Source organism: Oncorhynchus gorbuscha, linkage group LG10 (genome assembly GCF_021184085.1).
Source record: "Oncorhynchus gorbuscha isolate QuinsamMale2020 ecotype Even-year linkage group LG10, OgorEven_v1.0, whole genome shotgun sequence".
NCBI classification, from domain to species: domain Eukaryota; kingdom Metazoa; phylum Chordata; class Actinopteri; order Salmoniformes; family Salmonidae; genus Oncorhynchus; species Oncorhynchus gorbuscha.
In genome coordinates, this window is record NC_060182.1 from 33,416,240 (window position 1) to 33,437,513 (window position 21,274).

General features: G+C 43.7%; 1 protein-coding gene across 17 annotated transcripts in view; it reads right to left on the minus strand.

Moving 5' to 3' along the window:
- Window positions 1-3,045: 3,045 nt before the first annotated feature.
- Window positions 3,046-21,274, minus strand: part of LOC124045911 (rap1 GTPase-activating protein 1-like) — a 90,329-nt gene continuing 72,100 nt past the window's right edge. For 7 of the 17 annotated variants that reach the window (XM_046365715.1, XM_046365711.1, XM_046365722.1 and 4 more), the window contains 18 exons: window positions 20,980-21,083; window positions 20,012-20,090; window positions 19,836-19,889; window positions 19,633-19,716; window positions 18,519-18,619; window positions 18,282-18,411; window positions 17,659-17,814; window positions 17,466-17,537; window positions 17,267-17,353; window positions 16,798-16,935; window positions 14,904-15,035; window positions 13,062-13,139; window positions 11,740-11,849; window positions 11,439-11,558; window positions 7,247-7,385; window positions 7,050-7,161; window positions 6,499-6,578; window positions 3,046-5,703 (listed from right to left, as the gene is read on the minus strand). In XM_046365715.1, coding sequence (XP_046221671.1) covers window positions 5,596-5,703; window positions 6,499-6,578; window positions 7,050-7,161; window positions 7,247-7,385; window positions 11,439-11,558; window positions 11,740-11,849; window positions 13,062-13,139; window positions 14,904-15,035; window positions 16,798-16,935; window positions 17,267-17,353; window positions 17,466-17,537; window positions 17,659-17,814; window positions 18,282-18,411; window positions 18,519-18,619; window positions 19,633-19,716; window positions 19,836-19,889; window positions 20,012-20,090; window positions 20,980-21,083 — 1,884 coding nt within the window. In that variant the 3' untranslated portion in view covers window positions 3,046-5,595. Of the gene's footprint in view, window positions 5,704-5,921; window positions 5,970-6,498; window positions 6,579-7,049; window positions 7,162-7,246; window positions 7,386-11,438; window positions 11,559-11,739; window positions 11,850-13,061; window positions 13,140-14,903; window positions 15,036-16,797; window positions 16,936-17,266; window positions 17,354-17,465; window positions 17,538-17,658; window positions 17,815-18,281; window positions 18,412-18,518; window positions 18,620-19,632; window positions 19,717-19,835; window positions 19,890-20,011; window positions 20,091-20,979; window positions 21,084-21,274 lie in introns of all 17 variants that reach the window. The other 10 variants (XM_046365718.1, XM_046365714.1, XM_046365712.1 and 7 more) reach the window with 10 other exon arrangements.

Here is a 21,274-nt window from a genome sequence, read left to right on the forward strand (position 1 = left end):
TGGGTTGGTCATTACTGAGACGTGGTGAAGGAAGAGTGTTTTGAATACTGATGTTAACCAAACAATTAGATTTTCTGGTTTTAAGTATTAAACTTTCAAATAGCTCTTTGTTGACTGTTGCTGGGTGCTATCGTCCTCCATCAGCTCCGGCCTGTACCCTACCTGCCCTAAGCTCTCTCCTGACCCCTTACACCAAGTCTGAATCTGTCCTGCTAGGTGACCTAAATTGGGACATGCTTAAACCACCTGACCAATTTCTAAAGCAATGGGACTCCCTAAATCTTTCTCAGGTTATTACCAATCCCACAATGTGTGACTCCAAACACCCAGAAAAGGCTACTCTTCTTGATGTTATCCTCACAAATAATCTTGATAGGTATCAGTCTGGTGTTTTCTGTAATGACCTTAGTGATCACTTTTTTACAGCCTGTGTTCGTAATGGCTGCTCAGTGAAACGACCTGTCCTGATTTGTCATAGACAATGAACTGGCCTCTGTAAAATGTTTTTAAAAAATCAGCTTTATCCCCTCTGTTGAAGACTTCTTTTTGGATATTTTCATTGGTATTGTTAACAAACACGCCCCCATAAGGAAAATGAGAATTAAAAACAGGTTCAGCCCCTGGTTCGACTGATCTTGCAGAGTTACTCCACCTCAAGAATTGCATTTGGCGAAGGCTCGGCACACGCAAACTCAGGCTGACTGGCTCTCGTTCAGGACAATGAGAAATAAGTGCACTCAGGCTATCCGGAAGGCCAAAGTTAGTTACTTTAAGGAGCAGTTCTCTCTGTGGGTCTAACCCCCAAAATGTTCTGGAAAATTGTTAAAGACCTGGAGAATAAACCCTCCTCCTCACAGCTGCCCATGTCCCTTAAAGTTGATGATGTGGTTGTTACTGACAAGATGCACATGGCTGAGCTCTTTAATCACCACTTCCTTAAGTCAGAAATCTTATTTGGCTCAGCCATGCCTCCTTGCCCGTCCAACATCTCCCACCCCTTCTAATGCGACTATCCCTGCTAGAGGAGCTCCTGAAACTTGACCCCCAAAAAACATCTGGGCCAGATGGTTTAGACCCTTTCTTCTTTAAGGTTGCTGCCCCTATCATCGCCAAGCTTATCTCCAACCTTTTTAACCTGTCTCTCCTTTCTGGGGAGGTTCCCATTGCTTGGAAGGCAGCCACGGTCCGTCCTTTATTTTAAAGGAGAGATCAAGCTGATCCTAACTGTTATAGGCCTATTTCTATTTTGCCCTGTTTATCAAAAGTGTTGGAACAATTTGTCAATAATCAACTGACTGGCTTTCTTGATGTGTATTGTATTCTCTCTGGTATGCAATCTGGTTTCCGCTCAGGGTATGGATGTGTCACTGCAACCTTAAAGGTCCTCAATGATGTCACCATTGCCCTTGATTCTAAGCAATGTTGTGCTGCTATTTTTATTGACTAGGCCAAAGCTTTTGATATGGTAGACCATTCCATTCTTGTGGGCTGCCTTAGGAATATTGGTGTCTCTGAGGGGTCTTTGGCCTGGTTTGCTAACTACCTCTCTCAAAGAGTGCAGTGTATAAAGTCAGAAAATCTGCTGTCTCAGCCATTGCCTGTCACCAAAGAAATTTCAATCCTAGGCCCCACGCTCTTCTCAATTTACATCAACAACATAGCTCAGGCAGTAGGAAGTTCTCTCAACCACTTATATGCAGATGATACCGTCTTATACTCAGCTGGCCCCTCCCCGGATTTTGTGTTAAATGCTCTTCAACAAAGCTTTCTTAGTGTCCAACAAGCTTTATCTACCCTTAACCTTGTTCTGAACACCTCCAAAACAAAGGTCATGTGGTTTGGTAAGAAGAATTCCCCTCTCCCTACAGGTGTGATTACTACCTCTGAGGGTTTAGAGCTTGACGTACTCGCCTCATACAAGTACTTGGGAGTATGGCTAGAGGCTACACTATCCTTCTTTCAGAACATATCAAAGCTGCAGGCTAAAGCTAGACTTGGTTTCCTCTTGGCTCCTCTTTCACCCCAGCTGCCAAACTAACCCTGAAACCAGCAGGTAAGGGTGCTCTCGAGCGGCTAAATGTTCTTTACCATTCGGCCATCAGATTTGCCACCAATGCTCCTTATAGGACACATCACTGCACTCTATACTCCTCTGTAAACTGGTCATCTCTGTATACCGGTCGCAAGACCCACTGGTTGATGCTTATTTATAAAACCCTCTTAGGTCTTACTCCCCCATATCTGAGATATCTACTGCAGTCCTCATCCTCCACATACAACACCCGTTCTGCCAGTCACATTCTGTTAAAGGTCCCCAAAGCACACACATCCCTGGGTCACTCATCTTTTCAGTTCGCTTCAGCTAGCGACTGGAACGAGCTGCAGAAAACACTCATACTGGACAGTTTTATCTCAATCTCTTCATTCAAAGACTCAATCATGTACACTCTTACTGACAGTTGTGGCTGCTTTGTGATGTATTGTTGTCTCTACCTTATTGCCCTTTGTGCTGTTGTCTGTGCCCGATAATTTTGTACCATGTTTTGTGCTGCTACCATGAAGTGTTGCTACCATGTTTTTGTCATGTTGTGTTGCTACCATGCTGTGTTGCCATGTGTTGCTGCCTTCCTATGTTGTCGTCTTAGGTCTCTCTTTATGTAGTGTCGTGTTGCCTCTCTTGTCGTGATGTGTGTTTTGTCCTATATATGTTATTTATGTATTTTAATCCCAGGAAGTCTGCCTTTTGGTAGGCTTTCATTGTAAATAAGAATCTGTTCTTAACTGACATACCTAGTTAAATAAAGGTTAATTAAATCAAGGTCATGGCTAGAAGGGATCCAGCTTTTGTCAAATTAACGTAACATATTAGCTAACCCTAACCCTTTTCCTAACCTTAACCTAATTCTCCTAATTCTAATGTTAATTTGACCAAAGCTGGATCCATTCTATCGACGTCCATAAAACCTTTATAAACAGACAACTTTAGGATACAGTAGTGAGTTAAACCTAATAAAATCCTCTGCAGAAAACTCAGTAAGACATCTGAATGAATCCAGGCTCTTTATTTCATATTTAGGCTATATTTACAAATGAAGGAAAACATATTTACAAGTTCATTTCTTACAGGAATGCACTAATAAAACAGAACACCAATACAATCTGTTGAATAGATCACACTGAAGCAGTGTTCATACATTTTCTAAATGATTTATCATTTCAATTCCAGTAACTTGATGTGACAGTGCGGCATTGTGCTTTACTAGATCCCCATCTCCAATGTGACTATCCCATAAAGCACAGCAGCTCACATAAAACAATTTAAAAAACAATATAAGTAACACCACTAGAGGGCACCATCACTCTGTTGAGTTATTGAAAATGTAGGTTTTTCTGTCTACACTGGACTAATGTGAAGACCCGAAGAGTATAGTCTAACATAAAGACATAGATAAGGTTAAAAGTTGAGAGTAGTACCAGTATATAATTTATATTTGTAAAAAAAACTGCATCTGTCTCAGTCCTTTTCACGCATTGATACCATTTCTTGATGATGATGAGTTACTGACTCAATCATATTTTATGCTGATCTGGTACATGTGGCACAGTTATGTAAGAGGAGATGAGGAGAGAAGCCTCAACTTTTACAGCGTTCTACTTTTAGAGACTGGTGGTGGTTAGCCACATCAAATCACTTATTTATAGGGCATTCCTTCAACGGTTTCATTCAGTTCAGGAAAATGATACAGAGGTAAACAGTAGGCAACACACTTTCATTGTTTAACTGTCACAAAGGTTATGATGGCGTGTGGAGCCGTGTTGTTGCCAGGATGAACCAAAATACCAAAAGGAGGAATGGCATCTTTCTTCAAGTCATCTTTAAACAGGGATCTAGGGCAAGAAGTGAATGTGTACAGTAACATTATTCACAAACTAAAGATCTAAGAATAAAATCATATCCAAAAGGCAGTTGAATATAAAAGCTATCAGGGCAATTTTAGTTAGACATATACAGTATCTGTTCAATATCTGTTCTACATTCAAACTCTTTAGCTCAGATACCTTTCCTCACACATTTGTCAGCTCTGTCATGGCAATGAGTCGTTCCCTTTTATTGAGCAGACAGTGTGGGATATAGTTTTAGTTTATTTTAAAACATACTTTTCAAATTGTACATGCCACACACTGTGTTCATTTGGCAGTGCTCAACAGAAGAAACAGAGTTGTATGTAAATGTAGAATGTAGAACTGTAGAACCCCCATCATGATTTTCACAAAAATAAATGTCATTACCAGGTTACATTAGTTTTGGCGTGGAGGGTAGGATTATACTGTATAACATGCACAAACTGTAATATTTATCTCTGTACATCTCTCCCATAATATACTAGAAATATATCAACAGCAAATATACTGTATAATGACAGTAATCCCCCATCCCCAAATAAATAAATAAATACATATTTTTCCGCGGGTACCGATGGCAACACTTAGGCTGCAGGATTTGTAATGTAGATTAGACCGGCAAACTAGCTGATTGGATGGACTACGACATTACGTTATTCAATTCAGTTATGAATTAACCCTGTAGTCATCAACACATCTCTACATACCTGACCTCAGTAACCTGCTTGATACACAACAAAATAGACAACTATTTCTGTGGACAGAAAGTGCAAAGCTAAAATCGCCTGTTTAGGTTACAATTACACAAAACGAGGTGGTTCCCAATAACAATAAATCAGTAGCAGTTAGCAATGAGCATCCTGTGTGCAAAAACAGTGTGATCATATAACATATCCTCTGAAACCATGCACTGTCCAATTACGGTCTGCTTCTGACCATGTTGATAAGGGTATAAATTAGTCATGAAGCTATAGAAAAACTGTATTTTAAAGGTTCACGGCTACATTTCCATTATTTCTTGTTAGATGACCATCTTCATTTTAATTTGCAGTATGAGCAGGTGAGGCTTGAAGTGCATTGTATATTGTGATGACAATATCCCAGTTATTGTATATTGAGAAGAAAATATTCACTCTGTCAGAGCAACTGTTTTTGGCTGTACAGTTCTATACAGTAAGTTGCAGCTATGGCTAATAGACACATTACAATCACTTTACCTGAAAAAATCACTTACACATTAAACTGTATTCGACATAACCAATAATGGACATTTAATTCAAATGCACACATCTTTGTTGTTGGATATTTGGTATTTGAGATTGAATGGGTTCAATCAAATTGTCACTATAATGTACAATCCATATGACAACACCAACATGCCCCTAACAAAGTCTCTGGCAGAATTCAATGGCACTGTGGCCACACTGTGTGATCTGCATGGCTATATACAGTAGGCCTCATTAAAACTGAACCGCAGATACCATTTGTTCACTGGGACAAATAAACCTATTTACTTAATGGGTAACAAAAAGAGTGCTTCTGAAACACAAAGCCAGGCAGAAGATGTGTGTACAGACAGACAGGTGAGGGAGGGAGCAGAAATAACCAACACCGAGGAAAAGGACTTCCTCCCCTGGCATGCCAGCCGCCGCCACGCCACCGCCGGGGCTTCTGGGAAGGGGTGGTCTGGCCTCACTGACCAGCAGGCTGGCCAGGGTCCACCTCCTCATCGTCATCATTGGTTACGGCGAAAGCCTGCGCTCCTCTCATCTCCCAGAAGGATTGTGTCTTATGGGAATGCTTTAGGGATAGGAGACATCAGACTCTTACTAAAGGCTGACAGCAAAATATAGAAATACATGTGAAAACATCATACAATGTTTTAGGAGAATAAGCAATGCAGGTCTTGTTCCTTCTTTGGAGTAACCTTTAAAATATCATCGACAAACTTGTTCTATGTGAACTTATGGGTACTTATTGGAGAGAGAGACTCAAGACAGTATGAAGAAAGTGCTAACCTGCAGATGGACATCCAGGAAACGATCAGGTGGGAGAGGCTAACAGTTCTGGACAGGAAGGGCACACAGACAGAGATGCACAAAGAGAGCAAGGAAGAGTTACACAACAACAGCGGTAGCCACAGCACACAGCACTGATAGAACAGCAGATCAACTACAGTACAACTGCTTCAGAAGTACAACGACATCAGAAGTTACAATACCAATGCATACAGCACATAACAGAAGAATCATCCATGCAATGGCAGAGAGCACACATCCATGTAAAGGCAGAGAGCACACATCCATGTAAAGGCAGAGAGCACACATCCATGTAAAGGCAGAGAGCACACATCCATGTAAAGGCAGAGAGCACACATCCATGTAAAGGCAGAGAGCACACATCCATGTAAAGGCAGAGAGCACACATCCATGTAAAGGCACACATCCAGAGAGCACACATCCCATGTAAACACATCCATGTAAAGGCAGAGAGCACACATCCATGTAAAGGCAGAGAGCACACATCCATGTAAAGGCAGAGAGCACACATCCATGTAAAGTGTCAGGCCCCGACTCGGGATGGAGGATTTCTTACCGATGAGGACTGGTGATCCTGTGGCCGGTCCAGTTTGATACGGATATCTGACCCTTTACCCCCATCAGGTTTACCAGGACCTGGGTAATAAAACACGTGACCTGAATAGTGAAACTCCAGGATCAGGCTGCCCTATGTGAGACATATAGCCTTCTCTGATTCAACACGGCTATAAATCAGATATTCCTACATCATCAAACTGCCGAATATTGACCTTAATTTAACCAGGTAGGTCATTTGTTTGGATCTATTAGGAAGACCTTCTCTTTTACAAACACGACCTGGCAAGCAACTGTAATTGACTATCCTCATATGTAACTTATGCCCTCTTTTATGTATATCCTCAATCTCCACCTTGCCCCCTAGTCCCCAGGGCTCTCTCTCTCTCTCTCTCTCTCTCTCTCTCTCTCTCTCTCTCTCTCTCTCTCTCTCTCTCTCTCTCTCTCTCTCTCTCTCTCTCTCTCTCTCTCTCTCTCTCTCTCTCTCTCTCTCTCTCTCTCTCTCTCTCTCTCTCTCTCTCTCTCTCTCTCTCTCTCTCTCTCTCCTCTCACCTGGCGAGCAGCCTCGGCTGGTGGTGCTTGTGGTGCTCATACTGTCCTCCAGCCATGTGCTGTAGGTTAACGAATCCCGCTTGTGGGGCGTCCCCGCTGAAGACAGGCTCTCCTGGGGAACACATACATGCTGGCAGTTAGATGCATGGCAAAACACACACAAACATTAGCATACACACGCACACAGGCACACTCACCATGCCAGTGTCGTAGTCCTCCATGGCCTCTGTCTCATTCTCCTCCACCACACTGGCGAAGCTGCTGGCGTTGGAGGAGGAGCGGGAAAGGTCGTGACCCTCAGGGATAGACTGGGCCCTGTTGTTACAAAGAGCAAACCTACACCCTGAGTCAGCCTGCAACACTATGACAGGACCATGACTGGGTTATTGATACACCAATAGGACTACACAATGAGTTACACATACACTGTCTAGAGAAGATGTACATATTTGATTGGCGCAATGTACAACAGACAGGTTTTCTGTTTGATCCCGAAGTATTCTTAAAGTTTGTGAATTTTGCAGCAAAACCGTATTTATTTTCGAATATTAGTTTGGTGAACCCTTTCCGTAATACCCAAGACCCGGAGACTAGCACTTTACCTGAGGGTGTGGCTTTGCCTGGTGGAGCTGAAATTAACATTCTCGAGGCCATCAAGCTACTAACGTTGCACTCGGAGTTAGTTGAAATGAAAACAGAGGTAGCTGCTACGATTGAGGTTCGAATACGAGAGGTTTCTGATACTTTAAAAGCATATTTAACTATCCTGCGAAACGAGACGGTGTCAGCTATCACATCATTCAAAACAACAACAGAGTTGCACACTATGACGATTGCAGCACTGGAGACCTCCACTACCAGTGTCTCTGACCTGACTACCAACCTGGAGGCTGACGTGAAACGCCTGACTGCGGATCTGAAAAAGGTACAGGAGAGCTGTGTGAGCTTAGAAGGATTTTCTCCTGGCAGTAACCCGGAGACTGGTATCAGTCCCAGAGTCAGCGGAAATGCCTCGCGCCACGGATTTCGTCTCCGGGCTGCTGAAAGAGGTTCTCCGCCATGGATGAGAAGCCCCTGATTGATCGTGCCCACTGGTCACTGCGGCCAAAGCCCCGGGACGGTGAGAGGCCCTGTGACATCATTCTTTCCATGAGAAGATGGAGATTCTCTGACGAGCCCGAAATACCACTCTGAGCTTTCAAGGAGAACTTCTCCATCTACCAGGACTACTCCCCCACTGTGTCCAGGCAGCGCACAGCTTTCAGGCCAAACAACTACTACGGGACCATCCAGGTGTGAAGTATGGACTGCGATTCCCGGCCCGTCTATGGCTTTCTCATGATGGTAAAGACTACACCTTTCGATTCTCCACAGGAGGCTATGGCTCACATTCATAGATCAGAAACTGTTGTTCGCTAACTGTTGATAGTAAGTAAGTAGCCCACCTGTGGTATTCTTATGTTTAGTTATACGTGGACTATTCCTGTATAGTTTGGGAGTTGACGAACCCACTCAGGTTTATTTGATGTGATTTAATATTTTGGTCCAGTGTGCTTGGGTTTATGTAATTCCTTTGTTTCCATGCTGTCTCATTGACCTATTGAGTTAGTTTATGGATGGATGGGGGGGAGGAGGAGGTTGAATTGTTTAGTTCTAATGCTGTCTTCTTTGTAGTTTCTTTTTCAGTCATTTTTTACAAGTATCTTACACTGTACATTATTGCTCTGAGACAAGTTATCCTGGGGCTTTTGGGTATTCATTGCTTTTCCACTCTACGCTCTAATGGCAGGGTTGTATAACAGGAATGCTCAGGGTGGGCAAAATAATACCATCAAGTACATTTCGTGGAACATCAAAGGGGCTAACAACCCTGTGAAACGTAAGAGGGAGCTGACACATTTAAAGGGTTTGAAGGCACATTTTGCATTTCTACAAGAGACTCACTTGAGGACTGGTGAGCAATGTAGGATTCACAGGGACTGGGTTGGTCAAGTGTTCCACTCTAACTTTCATAGTAAATCAAGAGGTACTGACATTTTGGATGATAAATGTACGTCCCTTTGTAGCTTCTGAGGTTATTCCTGATCCTAAGGGACGATACGTCATAGTAACTGGTAAACAGTTTTCTACCCTTCTTGTTTTGGCTAGTGTTTATGACCCAATTGGGATGATACAAGTTTATTTTCTACCTTTTTATCTGCTATACCCAATTTAGATTCCCATTTGTTGATTTTAGGGGGGGGATTTCAACTGTACAATATCCCCAGTTCACAAGTTCTCATGAAGAACTACATGCCCATCTAAATGTGCCCTACTTGTTCAATCTTTTCTGCAGAAATATGCAGTGTGTGGGGCCTAGCGTTTTCTACACCCTACAGATAGACAGAATTATTCTTTTTCTCATGTTCATCAAACATACACCCGCACTGATGACTTATTTCTGGACAAAACACTTCTGCCTAAATTTCAGAGGTGTACTTATGAGATTATTGTTATTTCTGACCATTCACCATTACTGCTTGAGCTAGAGTTACCCCAGTAAACTCCTATGTGTTATCGATGGTGTCGTAACTCCATTTTACTCTCAGATAAGGAGTTTGTCAATTTGATTTCTGCTGAAAACCCCAGGCATGTCCTGCTCTTCTATATGGGAGTCCCTCAAAGCATACCTACGTGGCCAAATGATTTATTTTACAGCCAAGAAAAACAAAGCTCACTCTCAGCGGCTTCGAGATGTGAGCGAAGCCAAGGCTACATTGGATGCATGCTACAGATCCTTCCTATGACCTATATAAAGAACACCAGCTACTCCAATCTGGATTTGACAAGGTCTCTACCAGACAATCTGAACAATAACTTTAAATGTCTCTGATATATATGGCACTGTAATAGAGCCGTCTCCCCTTACAGCCCTTTTTGGAGTACTGCCCATAGGTACCCCCCTCTCAATAATTCAGTGAGTGTTCCTCTTACAACTCTTTTAGCTAGACGGCTAATACTACAGTTCAATACACGTGGAAACTCCAAACTGTTTAATGATGCTTGGGCTTCATTCCGGTCTTACTTTGAACAGTCCACCCTCAGATGGCATTCTTATTAAAACAAGTCTGTATTTGACCCCCCTGTGACTTACTGGTTGGAGGAGCATTTCTTTGTGTTTTTTGGGGGGAGGACATTGAGGTTGGTGATGTGCCTATTGATTCTTATTGAACGTGACTTATGCATGCCTTATTCCTCTTGCCCTGTCAGAGCCTAAAATGTGAGCTTGTATTTCCCTGTTTTTTAATATGTTTACACTTACCTTTTATAAAAAAAAAATTAAAACGTGGAAACTTTAATTTTGGTCCAGTGGATGGTCAGTCTATGGCCATTACTGTCTGTGAGTGTGAGTGGTTGCATTACTCCACCCCTAATAGGCTGCTGGAAATCTGTCCTTTGGTCTGGAGTCCAAATTGCAGACGTTTGGTTCCAACCGCCATGTCTTTGTGTGACGGGATGGGTGAACGGATGATCTCTGCATGTGTATTTCCCACCGTAAAGCATGGAGGAGGAGGTGTTATGGTGTGGGGGTGCTTTGCTGGTGACAATGTCTGTGCTTTAACCAACATGGCTACCACAGTATTCTGCAGCGATACGCCATCCCATCTGGTTTGGGCTTAGTGGGAGTATTATTTGTTTTTCAACAAGACAATGACCCAACACACCTCCAGGCTGTGTAAGGGCTATTTTACCAATAAGGAGAGTGATGGAGTGCTGCATCAGATGACCTGGCCTCCACAATCCCCCAAACCTCAACAAAATTGAGATGGTTTGGGATGAGTTGGACCGCAGAGTGAAGGAAAAACAGCCAATAAGTACTCAGCATGTGTGGGAACTCCTTCAAGACTATTGGAAAAGCATTCCAGGTGAAGCTGGTTTAGAGAATGCCAAGAGTGTGCAAAGCTTTCATCAAGGCAAAGGGTGGCTATTTGAAGAATCTCAAATATAAAATATATTTGGATTTGTTTAACACTTTTTTGGTTACTACATGACTCCATATGTGTTATTCCATAGTTGTAATGTCTTCACTATTATTCTACAATGTAGCAAATAAAAATAAAGAAAACCCTTGAATGAGTAGGTGTTCTAAAACTTTTGACCGGTAGCGTAATTATTTATTATTTTTGGGGTTTTCAAGTTGAGTAAATTATTTATATTGTTTATTGTGTTGTCTTATTATGTGTGTAAAACAGAGAAAACAGAGTTTAAAAAATGATGTACATATTTGAGGTTTCTTTGGGGTACCTAAATCACATTGTCCTGGTGATGTTGAACTTTCATGTTGATATGACGATTACATTTTAATGTGAATGATCATATTGGCCTATATCTGTGATTGCATCTACTCACATGTTCTTTGTGGTGAGCACCTCTGGTGAGCTCTGATTGGAGGAGTTCTCAGACTTGGGGTCCTGAGTCGCGTGACCACTGTCAGGTGTCTTCTGTGTGCCAGGTAAACACTCCCTGCTGCTGAGGGGGGAGGGAACAATGCTGAATAAGAAGGGCAGGAGGGTACATACCAACAAAGCGACAGGGCATTGGACACAAATACAGGGACGTGGTATCAGAGAGAAACATAGAGGCATAGTCACTAACATATCAACATCATTTTTACAATAGTCACGTCTCTGAGTTCTGAGTTCACACTGACATTTTCTCGTGGACTTCCTGGATGTTCTCGATGCCGATGGCACTGCTGCGCCTGGAGCTGAAGGGACCAGACTTCTTCCTGGTTGGACTCTTCCCAGGGATGATCAGAGACTGATAGGGCAGGGGTAAGAAAAACCAGTGAGAACCATGACATCCCTTCTATCACAATAACAGCCTATCAATAGCCCAACATGGCATCTGTGTCTACTGTTAACGGCTAAGCTTATTGCACCATTATGAGCTGCTCCTTTTTCTGTTAATGCTATTATGTTAGGTGCTATTACATATCATCACTTGTATTTTCAAAATGCCGTAGCTTTTAAGGTACAGGATCATCGTTGAACTAAATAGTGAGAGTATAGGCCATCTACACAGGAAGAATAGAAGAGAGTTCATGATTATTATCAGACTACAGAGTAATGGTACTTGGAGTTGAAGTTAACACAGATAAGACGACGTTAGAATATTAGGCTTAGCGTCAAGCACCAGTGTGACTCAACTAGACTAGTGAGAGCAGAGCAGAGCATGAGATGAAAGATGGATTCTAGCACTCCAGGGCTTTACCACTAAAATGTGCTTTCTGACTGAACGCTTTGTTCACTCAATCTCCCTTTGTAAGCTTTCAAAATAAGGACTTGAAAAATAGCTTTTATCTAATGTGAGCTTCAAAGAGCTTGAGGATCATTTCAGTTCTTTTTTTGTGTGTGTGGGGGGGGGGGGGTTCTCTAAACCATAAATATTCATAGCTTTAAACAAATGGAGAATTAGCTAAACCAGAATTACATGTTGAGCGATACGTGTGGAGAGTACAGAGGAGGAACACACAATACAATGTAACGTCAAAACAAGGAAATATGCAAGACAACACAGACCAGTGAGGTGAGGGCCAAGGGGAGGTGCTACAGCATCAAACTGACCACTTGTCTTTATGGAGTGATACAAAACCTTATTTGTGCTAGTGTTGTGTCTTCATCTGATGTTACGTGGATCAAAGACTAATGTAGTGTGATGTAGTGTGTGATGTAGTTCAAACAGTTGAAAGAGACAAGAAACTTCACTTGTTTCGGTAAAACTATAGCTTAAAAATACTGTATGTGTACAATACTTTATAGATGCAATCTCCTGCTAAGAAAGTCATACATTTCATTAGACGAGGAGTCGTCCTTTTGCATTGATGGAGTGTTTGCCCTGGAATCCTAATGTTATGGTTCACTGATCAACCACAGGAAAAGTGTTTGGTCACGATGTGGTGGAGTCAAGTAGAGAAAAAAGAGACAGAGGGGAAGAGTAGTAAGGAGGAAATAGATATAATTAGATATGAACCTCTTCTACTGTTCCTATCCCTATGGCACTGCCTCGACGGCCATATTTACTGGGACTTTTCCCTGGGACAAGCAATGACTGAGAGAGAGAGAGAGAGAGAGAGAGAGAGAGAGAGAGAGAGAGAGAGAGAGAGAGAGAGAGAGAGAGAGAGAGAGAGAGAGAGAGAGAGAGAGAGAGAGCGAGAGAGAGAGAGCGGGAGAGAGAAAGAGAAAGAGAGAGAGAGAGCAGGAGAGAGAGAGAGCAGGAGAGAGAGAGAGAGAGAGCAGAAGAGAGAGCGGGAGAGAGAAAGAGAAAGAGAGAGCGAGAGAGAGAGAGAGGGAGCGGGAGAGAGAAAGAGACAGAGAGAGCGGGAGTGAGAGAGAGAAAGAGAGAGCGGGAGAGAGAGAGAGAGACAGAGAGACAGAGAGACAGAGAGACAGAGAGAGCGAGAGAGAGACAGAGAGAGTGGGAGAGAGAGAGAGACAGAGAGAAAGAGAGAGAGAGAGACAGAGAGATAGAGAGAGAGAGAGCGAGAGAGAGAGAGAGACAGAGAGAAAGAGAGAGAGACAGAGAGAGCGGGAGAGAGAGAGACAGAGAGAGAGAGAGAGAGAGAGAGAGAGAGAGAGAGAGAGAGAGAGAGAGAGAGAGAGAGAGAAAGGGGAGATAAAATAAACACCATGAGACTTCATGCAGCAAGTTATGTTAATAAAACAAAATACATTAAAGCACATGTTCCAGCTGGAGGTTAAAAATCAAAGTGCAGTAATAAAACAGAGAAAGAGACTCTGGGCACCGTGGGTGCGACACAGGCAGTGAATCGAAGAGAAGGACAGAAAGGAAAAAGAGGATAGAAGAACACAACAGTACATACGTTACAGGGTCAGAGAGTACAGCAGACAGGAACATGAAGAAAGCCTCCAGTGCTGTCACATACACGTCTGAAAAGCACTGGTTGTTTGTGTTACGCTTTGAATGATCAATAAGTCATATTGGGTATCATTGAGCCTGTCCTTTTGATGTGAAATCTTGGACTAACATTTGTGTGGCTTCAAGAGGCTATACAGTAGACAATGATCTTGTGAGTGAACAAATTAGCTTCCTCTTAGATTTGTTATAGAGGTGTTATAATGAATCAAATAATATCCTACACTTCATTAACAAAGTCAGTGTCAGTCATATACTACACCCCAAATATACAGAATTTCACATACATTATTGAATCAATCATAAACCAGAAACCCCCCCTTTGACAATGCCACTGGCGTGTCAGACATATCATTCAATCTGTCTGACAAAGGCCTCAGAAATACTCACCATGTACACACTAAAACATCACGTACACACTACATACTCCCCTTGAACTCTTATCATAAGCAGGCGTGTTCTCGATATAAACATCACAGAGCATCAAGCACAAGCTGGAGCTGGCATGTACACAGAGCACACCGTGCAGGGAGCGTTTCAGATGCAATGCAGAGGCCGGAGATATTAATAATGAAAACAATTTTAGAATGCATTCAAATGTTAAAAGCACCTTTCATCCAAGGTAACTCACCGGACTACAAATGTCAACGCAAGGCTCAGTTGTGAGTGTCTGGTAACTCTAGCTTATAGAGGTTGTGTGAGTGCCTGGTAACTCTAGCTTATAGAGGTTGTGTGAGTGTCTGGTAACTCTAGCTTATAGAGGTTGTGTGAGTGAAGACGTATCTATTTCTATTGTGTGAGAGGTTAGTGAGTTAGGCAGGCGTGTGAAGAGGCAAGGAATGGGCTCTATCAAGGGTTTCTCAGGGAAGGGAGAGAGAGCGCCGCTCATCTCACTCAAGACCAGAGCTGTCATTGGGACTGTTACTTTAGTGTACTTACTATCCCTGGGAATTTGGGACTCTCAGGTGGGTTGTGGGTAAAGTTGACGCTGAGACTAGTGGAGACAGTGAGTGGCTTCTTGAAATTGAGACCCATGGCATCCATAGACTGGCTTCTGCTGCGAATCACCCGCTACAGAGACAGATGAGGAGGAGACACGTTGAGCTGGGTCTAACACTGACTCTAACTAACTAACCACTTCAGAGAGAGAGAGACAAGGAGGAGACGCGTTGAGCTGGGTCTAACACTGACTCTAACTAACTAACTAACCACTTCAGAGAGAGACAGATGAGGAGGAGACACGTTGAGCTGGGTCGAACACTGACTCTAACTAACTAACCACTTCAGAGAGAGAGAGACAAGGAGGAGACACGTTGAGCTGGGTCTAACACTGACTCGAACTAACTAACCAACCACTTCAGAGAGAGAGAGACAAGGAAGAGACACATTGAGCTGGGTCTTACACTGACTCTAACTAACCACTTCAGAGAGAGAGAGAGACAAGGAGGAGACACGTTGAGCTGGGTCTAACACTGACTCGAACTAACTAACCACTTCAGAGAGAGACAGATGAGGAGGAGACACGTTGAGCTGGGTCTAACACTGACTCTAACTAACTAACCACTTCAGAGAGAGAGAGACAAGGAGGAGACACATTGAGCTGGGTCTAACACTGACTCTAACTAACTAACTAACCACTTCAGAGAGAGAGACAAGGAGGAGACACGTTGAGCTGGGTCTAACACTGACTCTAACTAACTAACCACTTCAGAGAGAGAGAGACAAGGAGGAGACACGTTGAGCTGGGTCTAACACTGACTCTAACTAACTAACCACTTCAGAGAGAGAGAGACAAGGAGGAGACACATTGAGCTGGGTCTAACACGGACTCTAACTAACTAACCACTTCAGAGAGAGAGAGACAAGGAGGAGACACATTGAGCTGGGTCTAACAGTGACTCTAACTAACTAACTAACCACTTCAGAGAGAGAGAGAAGGACAAGCACTAAGCTGGTACTGAGTCTAAACCCCACCACTACAAGCTACAGAAACATAGCGAGGAGAAAGACACTGGAACTACAAGACCCATAACCCAGTAAGTTCCCATCCAGCACTAAGGTAGTTGCAAAGAGAAACACTAAGCTTGGGGCTGAGTCAGTGTGGGTGGGCGGGTGGGAAGAGAAGGCGGGGCTGTAGCGCAGTGAGGGAGATATCTGCCTGCTTATGTGTCCCCACTAAACACCAGTTGGAGAGCATCCAAAACCAATGAACCCAGAGTAGCCCTGTAGAAGAGACCTGGCTGGAGGTAGAGACAGAGAAGCAGAGATAGAGCATCTGATGGAGAGAGAGAGATACACGAGTGTATGCCCATTGTCAGAACTAGTATTGCATGTATCTGGAAGGGTGAAACAGAGAGGGAGATAAAGCCAGCGTTGTCACAAACACAGGACATGCTGCAGAAAGAACACACTACAACAGATGAAGCCTGACATTGAGAAGCTGGTGAGCCATTCATTCAGTAAGCCCACAGAACAGAGCAGCAGAGCACAGAGACAGAGCGGTTCCCCAGACAGACTAATGGAGATTGATCAAGCATTTTACTCCAGTGTCCTGGATTATTTATGGACACCACCAGACAGACAACAACCTGTACAACCAAGAGGGAACAGCAGAGAAATAGTGAAACAGCTGTCACTATAAAATAGGAAAGGTTCTCTGTTTTAGTTTCACATTCAATTCAAACTGATTTGAACCTGCATTATGTGCATCTATAAGTGTATAACTATTGTCACAAGTGATATATTCAGGAACAAGTGTCGATGTGTAAAAACACATTAGTCCGTGTATCCTACGCCTACTGCCCCAAGCCTTTTCCCAGCTGTGCCAGGTTACCTTAAAGGACTCAAAGAAGCCCCCTCCTCCGGACCCGTTCTCCAGTTTATCCTCATCTCCTCCCAGACCCATCATGGCCTGGCTGTTGATGTGTAACTCCTCATACAGCGTCTCCAGCAAGGCGGACCGCGTCCGCTCCTGATCACACACACATAACCACGCATACACACACACACACACACACACACACACACACACACACACACACACACACACACACACACACACACACACACACACACACACACACACACACACACACACACACACACACACACACACACACACACACACACACACACACACACACACACACACACCTAGTTAAAGTTACAAATTCCCAGAAAAGCATTCACAGATGATATGTAATGGTAGGTGTCATATCTTGGCAGTAAAACACTGAAAACACTGTCTGCCAAAAAAAACTGTCTGACATTGAAAACCATGACTAAGAAGGAGAATAACTCGCCTCCAGTTTGGCAAATTTCTCAGCTTTGCAGCAGGCATACTCAGCATTGATGAGCTTAGTGAAGAGGAACTCCTGGAATTCTGGACCCTGGGGTAAAAGAGGAAATGGACTGAATGACAGACAAGATGATGGAGGAGGGAGAAAACACTGAAGCTGACCGAAGGCCACCGGAGTTGGGATTGTAGTTGGACCAACTCACTTTTCTAAAGACAGCCGGGTCTGGCAGGGGAGGTCCAAAGAAAGGTACGTCGTCTCGCGCTGTCACTGACACCTAACAGGTGACAATCACATGTGTCATGAATGGTGATAGTGTGTGTGTGGTATGATCATTTGGTGGGCGACATGAGACAGTCGATGTGTTTATTAGGGAAGATCAGGGACGGATACAGCACCTTGTACAGTACGTTGTCAGTACAGGCGTTCTCCACCTGCACCACTACGTAGGCATGGAGGAAGTTGGAGGCGATCATATCTGGTACGAAGGGTGTACTCTCCTCCTGGAACACTATGGCCACAATGTCGTTCCCTATGTGCCTCTTCCTCTGCAACTGCAACACAACACAGCAACTTGTTTATAAAACTCTGCATTCAGATCACATGCAATGGTCAAGAACACGTCCGTCCGTCCGTCCGTCCGTCTGTCTGTCTGTCAGGACAAACGAACACCTGGGGAAAGGTTGCTGCTCCACCATATCAACTTGGACAGAAGCTCTGATTGGCTTTACTCTCAATCGGCTGCTCCCACTGCAGCTGGGGGCTCTGATTACACATTGCGTGTGTTCTTCCTGTTAACTTACGGTGTTTGTTTGTACAGACAGGCTGAAGACATTGTTTGTGTATGAGTCCTGATAAGGTGTCTGTCTGTGTTTGAGTTGTGACACTTGCCCTGATGAGCGAAGACTGAGAAAGTGACTCATGTAAAACGTGATCCATGACAGAAACTCGGTGTGATGATGACAGTCTGCATCAAATGTATAGAGCAGGAGAGGTAGAGCAGGGGAGGCTGGTACAGTACCTGCTGTGTGTCCCCCTCGGTATAAGGCAGCTTGGTGGACACATGAAACATGATCTCCTTGTTGCGGTAGTTGTGGTAGACAGACTCAGAGCCTGTCTGGCCGTGGGTCACGTCCAACCCACCACGAAACCTAGACCGATAGATAGGACCATTCAGTGAAACCTGCCTCTTTCTCCAATACACTGTTCAGGATATCCATACGTTTGATATTGAATGAGTATATTAACAAGTTCTTACCCTTTAAAGTCATGCAGCTCGACCTTCTCCCCCAGAAACTCTAGGAATTCAACAAAGGCAGGACTTTCGGCACTGTTTCCAAACAACTCTACTTCTGATGTCTGCAAACAAGGATTTTGTTCGAGGTTACCGGCAGTCATACATTTGAAGGAAAACACTGCCATTGCCCAAAGCACTATGAGGATTACATAACACATTGTCATGTCATATATATATATGAAGGTCTCGTGATGACATACTTGAGAAGACGTATGTTATTTGCTGTACTGTGAATACTATCATTATCATGGCTAATACAAAACTAGAATACTGAGGGAATAACAATAACACCATTGTCCCTGATCCCAGAATACACAGAAAATAGGGAGCTGGATAAAAATCTATCTATACTTCGGGATCCATCAACAAACATCAAGACAAAAACCTGTCAACAACACTTGCATTAGAACATCTATAGTGGTGCCTGACGGAAGCACCCGTAGCATCCATCAGCATAATGCCTGATTAGCATTGGGCTTAACTACAAAGGTACAGTACAGTGAGCATGGTCAAACATAATGTCACACCGTTCTCATTTAATACGGTTCCATCTCTAAGGTGCCTGGAGGAAGGAAGACCAAGCTTTCAATAAACGTATAGAGGATGAGAAGATCATGCGCTGAGGGTTAGTTTATCACTCCTGGCTGTCAACTACACAGCACCGTGAGAGATGAGGAGACAGGAGAGGCCCTTCACTTTGACGGACGAGAGAAAGTGCTTTTGTCTCTCTAGTGAGTTTGTTTGTGCTGTGACTAGAGTGGCTCTGTGTGTGTGCACACATCTATGAGTGCGGTTGAGAGGGACCTCTCAGATCTTTGTGCATGTTTGTTTGCCCTCCCTCCCTCCCTCCCTCCCTCCCTCCCTCTCTCCCTCCCTCTCTCCCTCTCTCCCTCTCTCCCTCTCTCCCTCTCTCCCTCTCTCCCTCTCTCCCTCCCTCCCTCCCTCCCTCTTATGAGAATTGCAAGAGAGGGTACTCATTATAATGAATTCACGTCAGGACTCGGTCAGTACTTGAGTTCGGCCTGTATTTAGTGTTACCAATAGTTTTAACTGGTCTTGATGTATCAAGGCTCACCTGTCCAAACTTCTGGTAGATGACTCCAAACTTGAAGTTGTTGCTAATGACATGTTCATCAAAAGTGACGACGAGTCTTGAAGCCTGTTGACAGATCACAGATTGAATGAATAGTCAGTATCAGGCGTTAACAATCCATGTAAAAGGTGGATTTCTGTTTTTAAATATCTCAGAAGTAGAACACTTCAAAACACAAGGCTTACTTTTGGGTAAAGGGCTGGAAAAAAGCGATCCACATTCACTTCTTCACAGACAAGCTGTCAAAAAGAAGACACATGAAATCATGGACACTTTCATCAAGTGTCATTATGATACTATTATGACACTTTTCAACTTTTGAACATATGTTTTGATAGACTGTTCCTAACCATGCTCTCACCTTGGCCATCTGCACCACGTTAGGGAACTCTGTGAGACAGGATATGGGGATCACATCATGATAGGTCTTCAGCTTGGTCCTGGTGATGACAATCATAACAACATGTTCTTACGATGATCATAGTGATGCAACACTTCTGTCCCTGCGTCCGTATCCCTCACCCACTCACTGACCTAAATAGTCCATCTGTCACATCATGCGGATGAGGACATGACAGTGTGGTGTTTTCACTCCCCCTGGCTTCATGACTCCTATGATAAGACTATCAGTTGGAGAATGGGATTATCACCACACCAGGGAACGACTTATATAAACACTGGAAGTGAATGGAAATTCTCATTTGAGCAACTTTCCATTGATTACAGCAGAGCTACAACTGTAGAGATACAGACTTCTGTAAACAGAATCAGTATGTTTACAGTCTAGTACTGTATGTACTGTATGTATACACAGTGTCCTGATAAAGGAGAACACAGGGATGGAAGGGGAGGAGCTGAGAGGGATGAGAGCCAGCAGAGAGAAGGATGTGATGACGATGATGCTGCTGGTGGTGATGGTGGTGATGATGATGGTGATTGTGATGGTGATGATGGTGGTGGTAGTGGTGATTGTGATGGTGGTGGTGGTGGTGGTGGTGGTGGTAGTGGTGATTGTGATGGTGATGATGATCGTTGTGGTGGTGATGATGATGATGATGGTGATGGTGGTGGTGATTGTGATGGTGATGATGGTGGTGGTGATTGTGATGGTGTTGATGATGGTAGTGGTGATTGTGATGGTGATGATGGTGGTGGTGGTGGTGATTGTGATGATGAAGGTGGTGGTGGTGATTGTGATGGTAATGAAGAAGGTGGTGATGGTGATGATGAAGGTGGTGATGGTGATGATGAAGGTGGTGGTGGTGATGATGATAATGGTTGTGGTGATTGTGATTATGATGATGGTGGTGGAGGCTAAGGTTGTTTTACCTGAGCATGAGGCGAAGGTGTTCCTGGTCTCCGATCTCGTCATACTTCAGGGAGAACACCAGATGTCCCAGAGCTCCGTCCACTGAGTAGTAATTAAAGTGCTCCTGGTGATGCAGCACAAGCATACAGTCAGCCGAAGAGACCATTTTCTCTCTCAAATTGCACACAGAGGCGCGATTACACACACACACACACACACACACACACACACACACACACACACACACACACACACACACACACACACACACACACACACACACACACACACACACACACACACACACACACACAC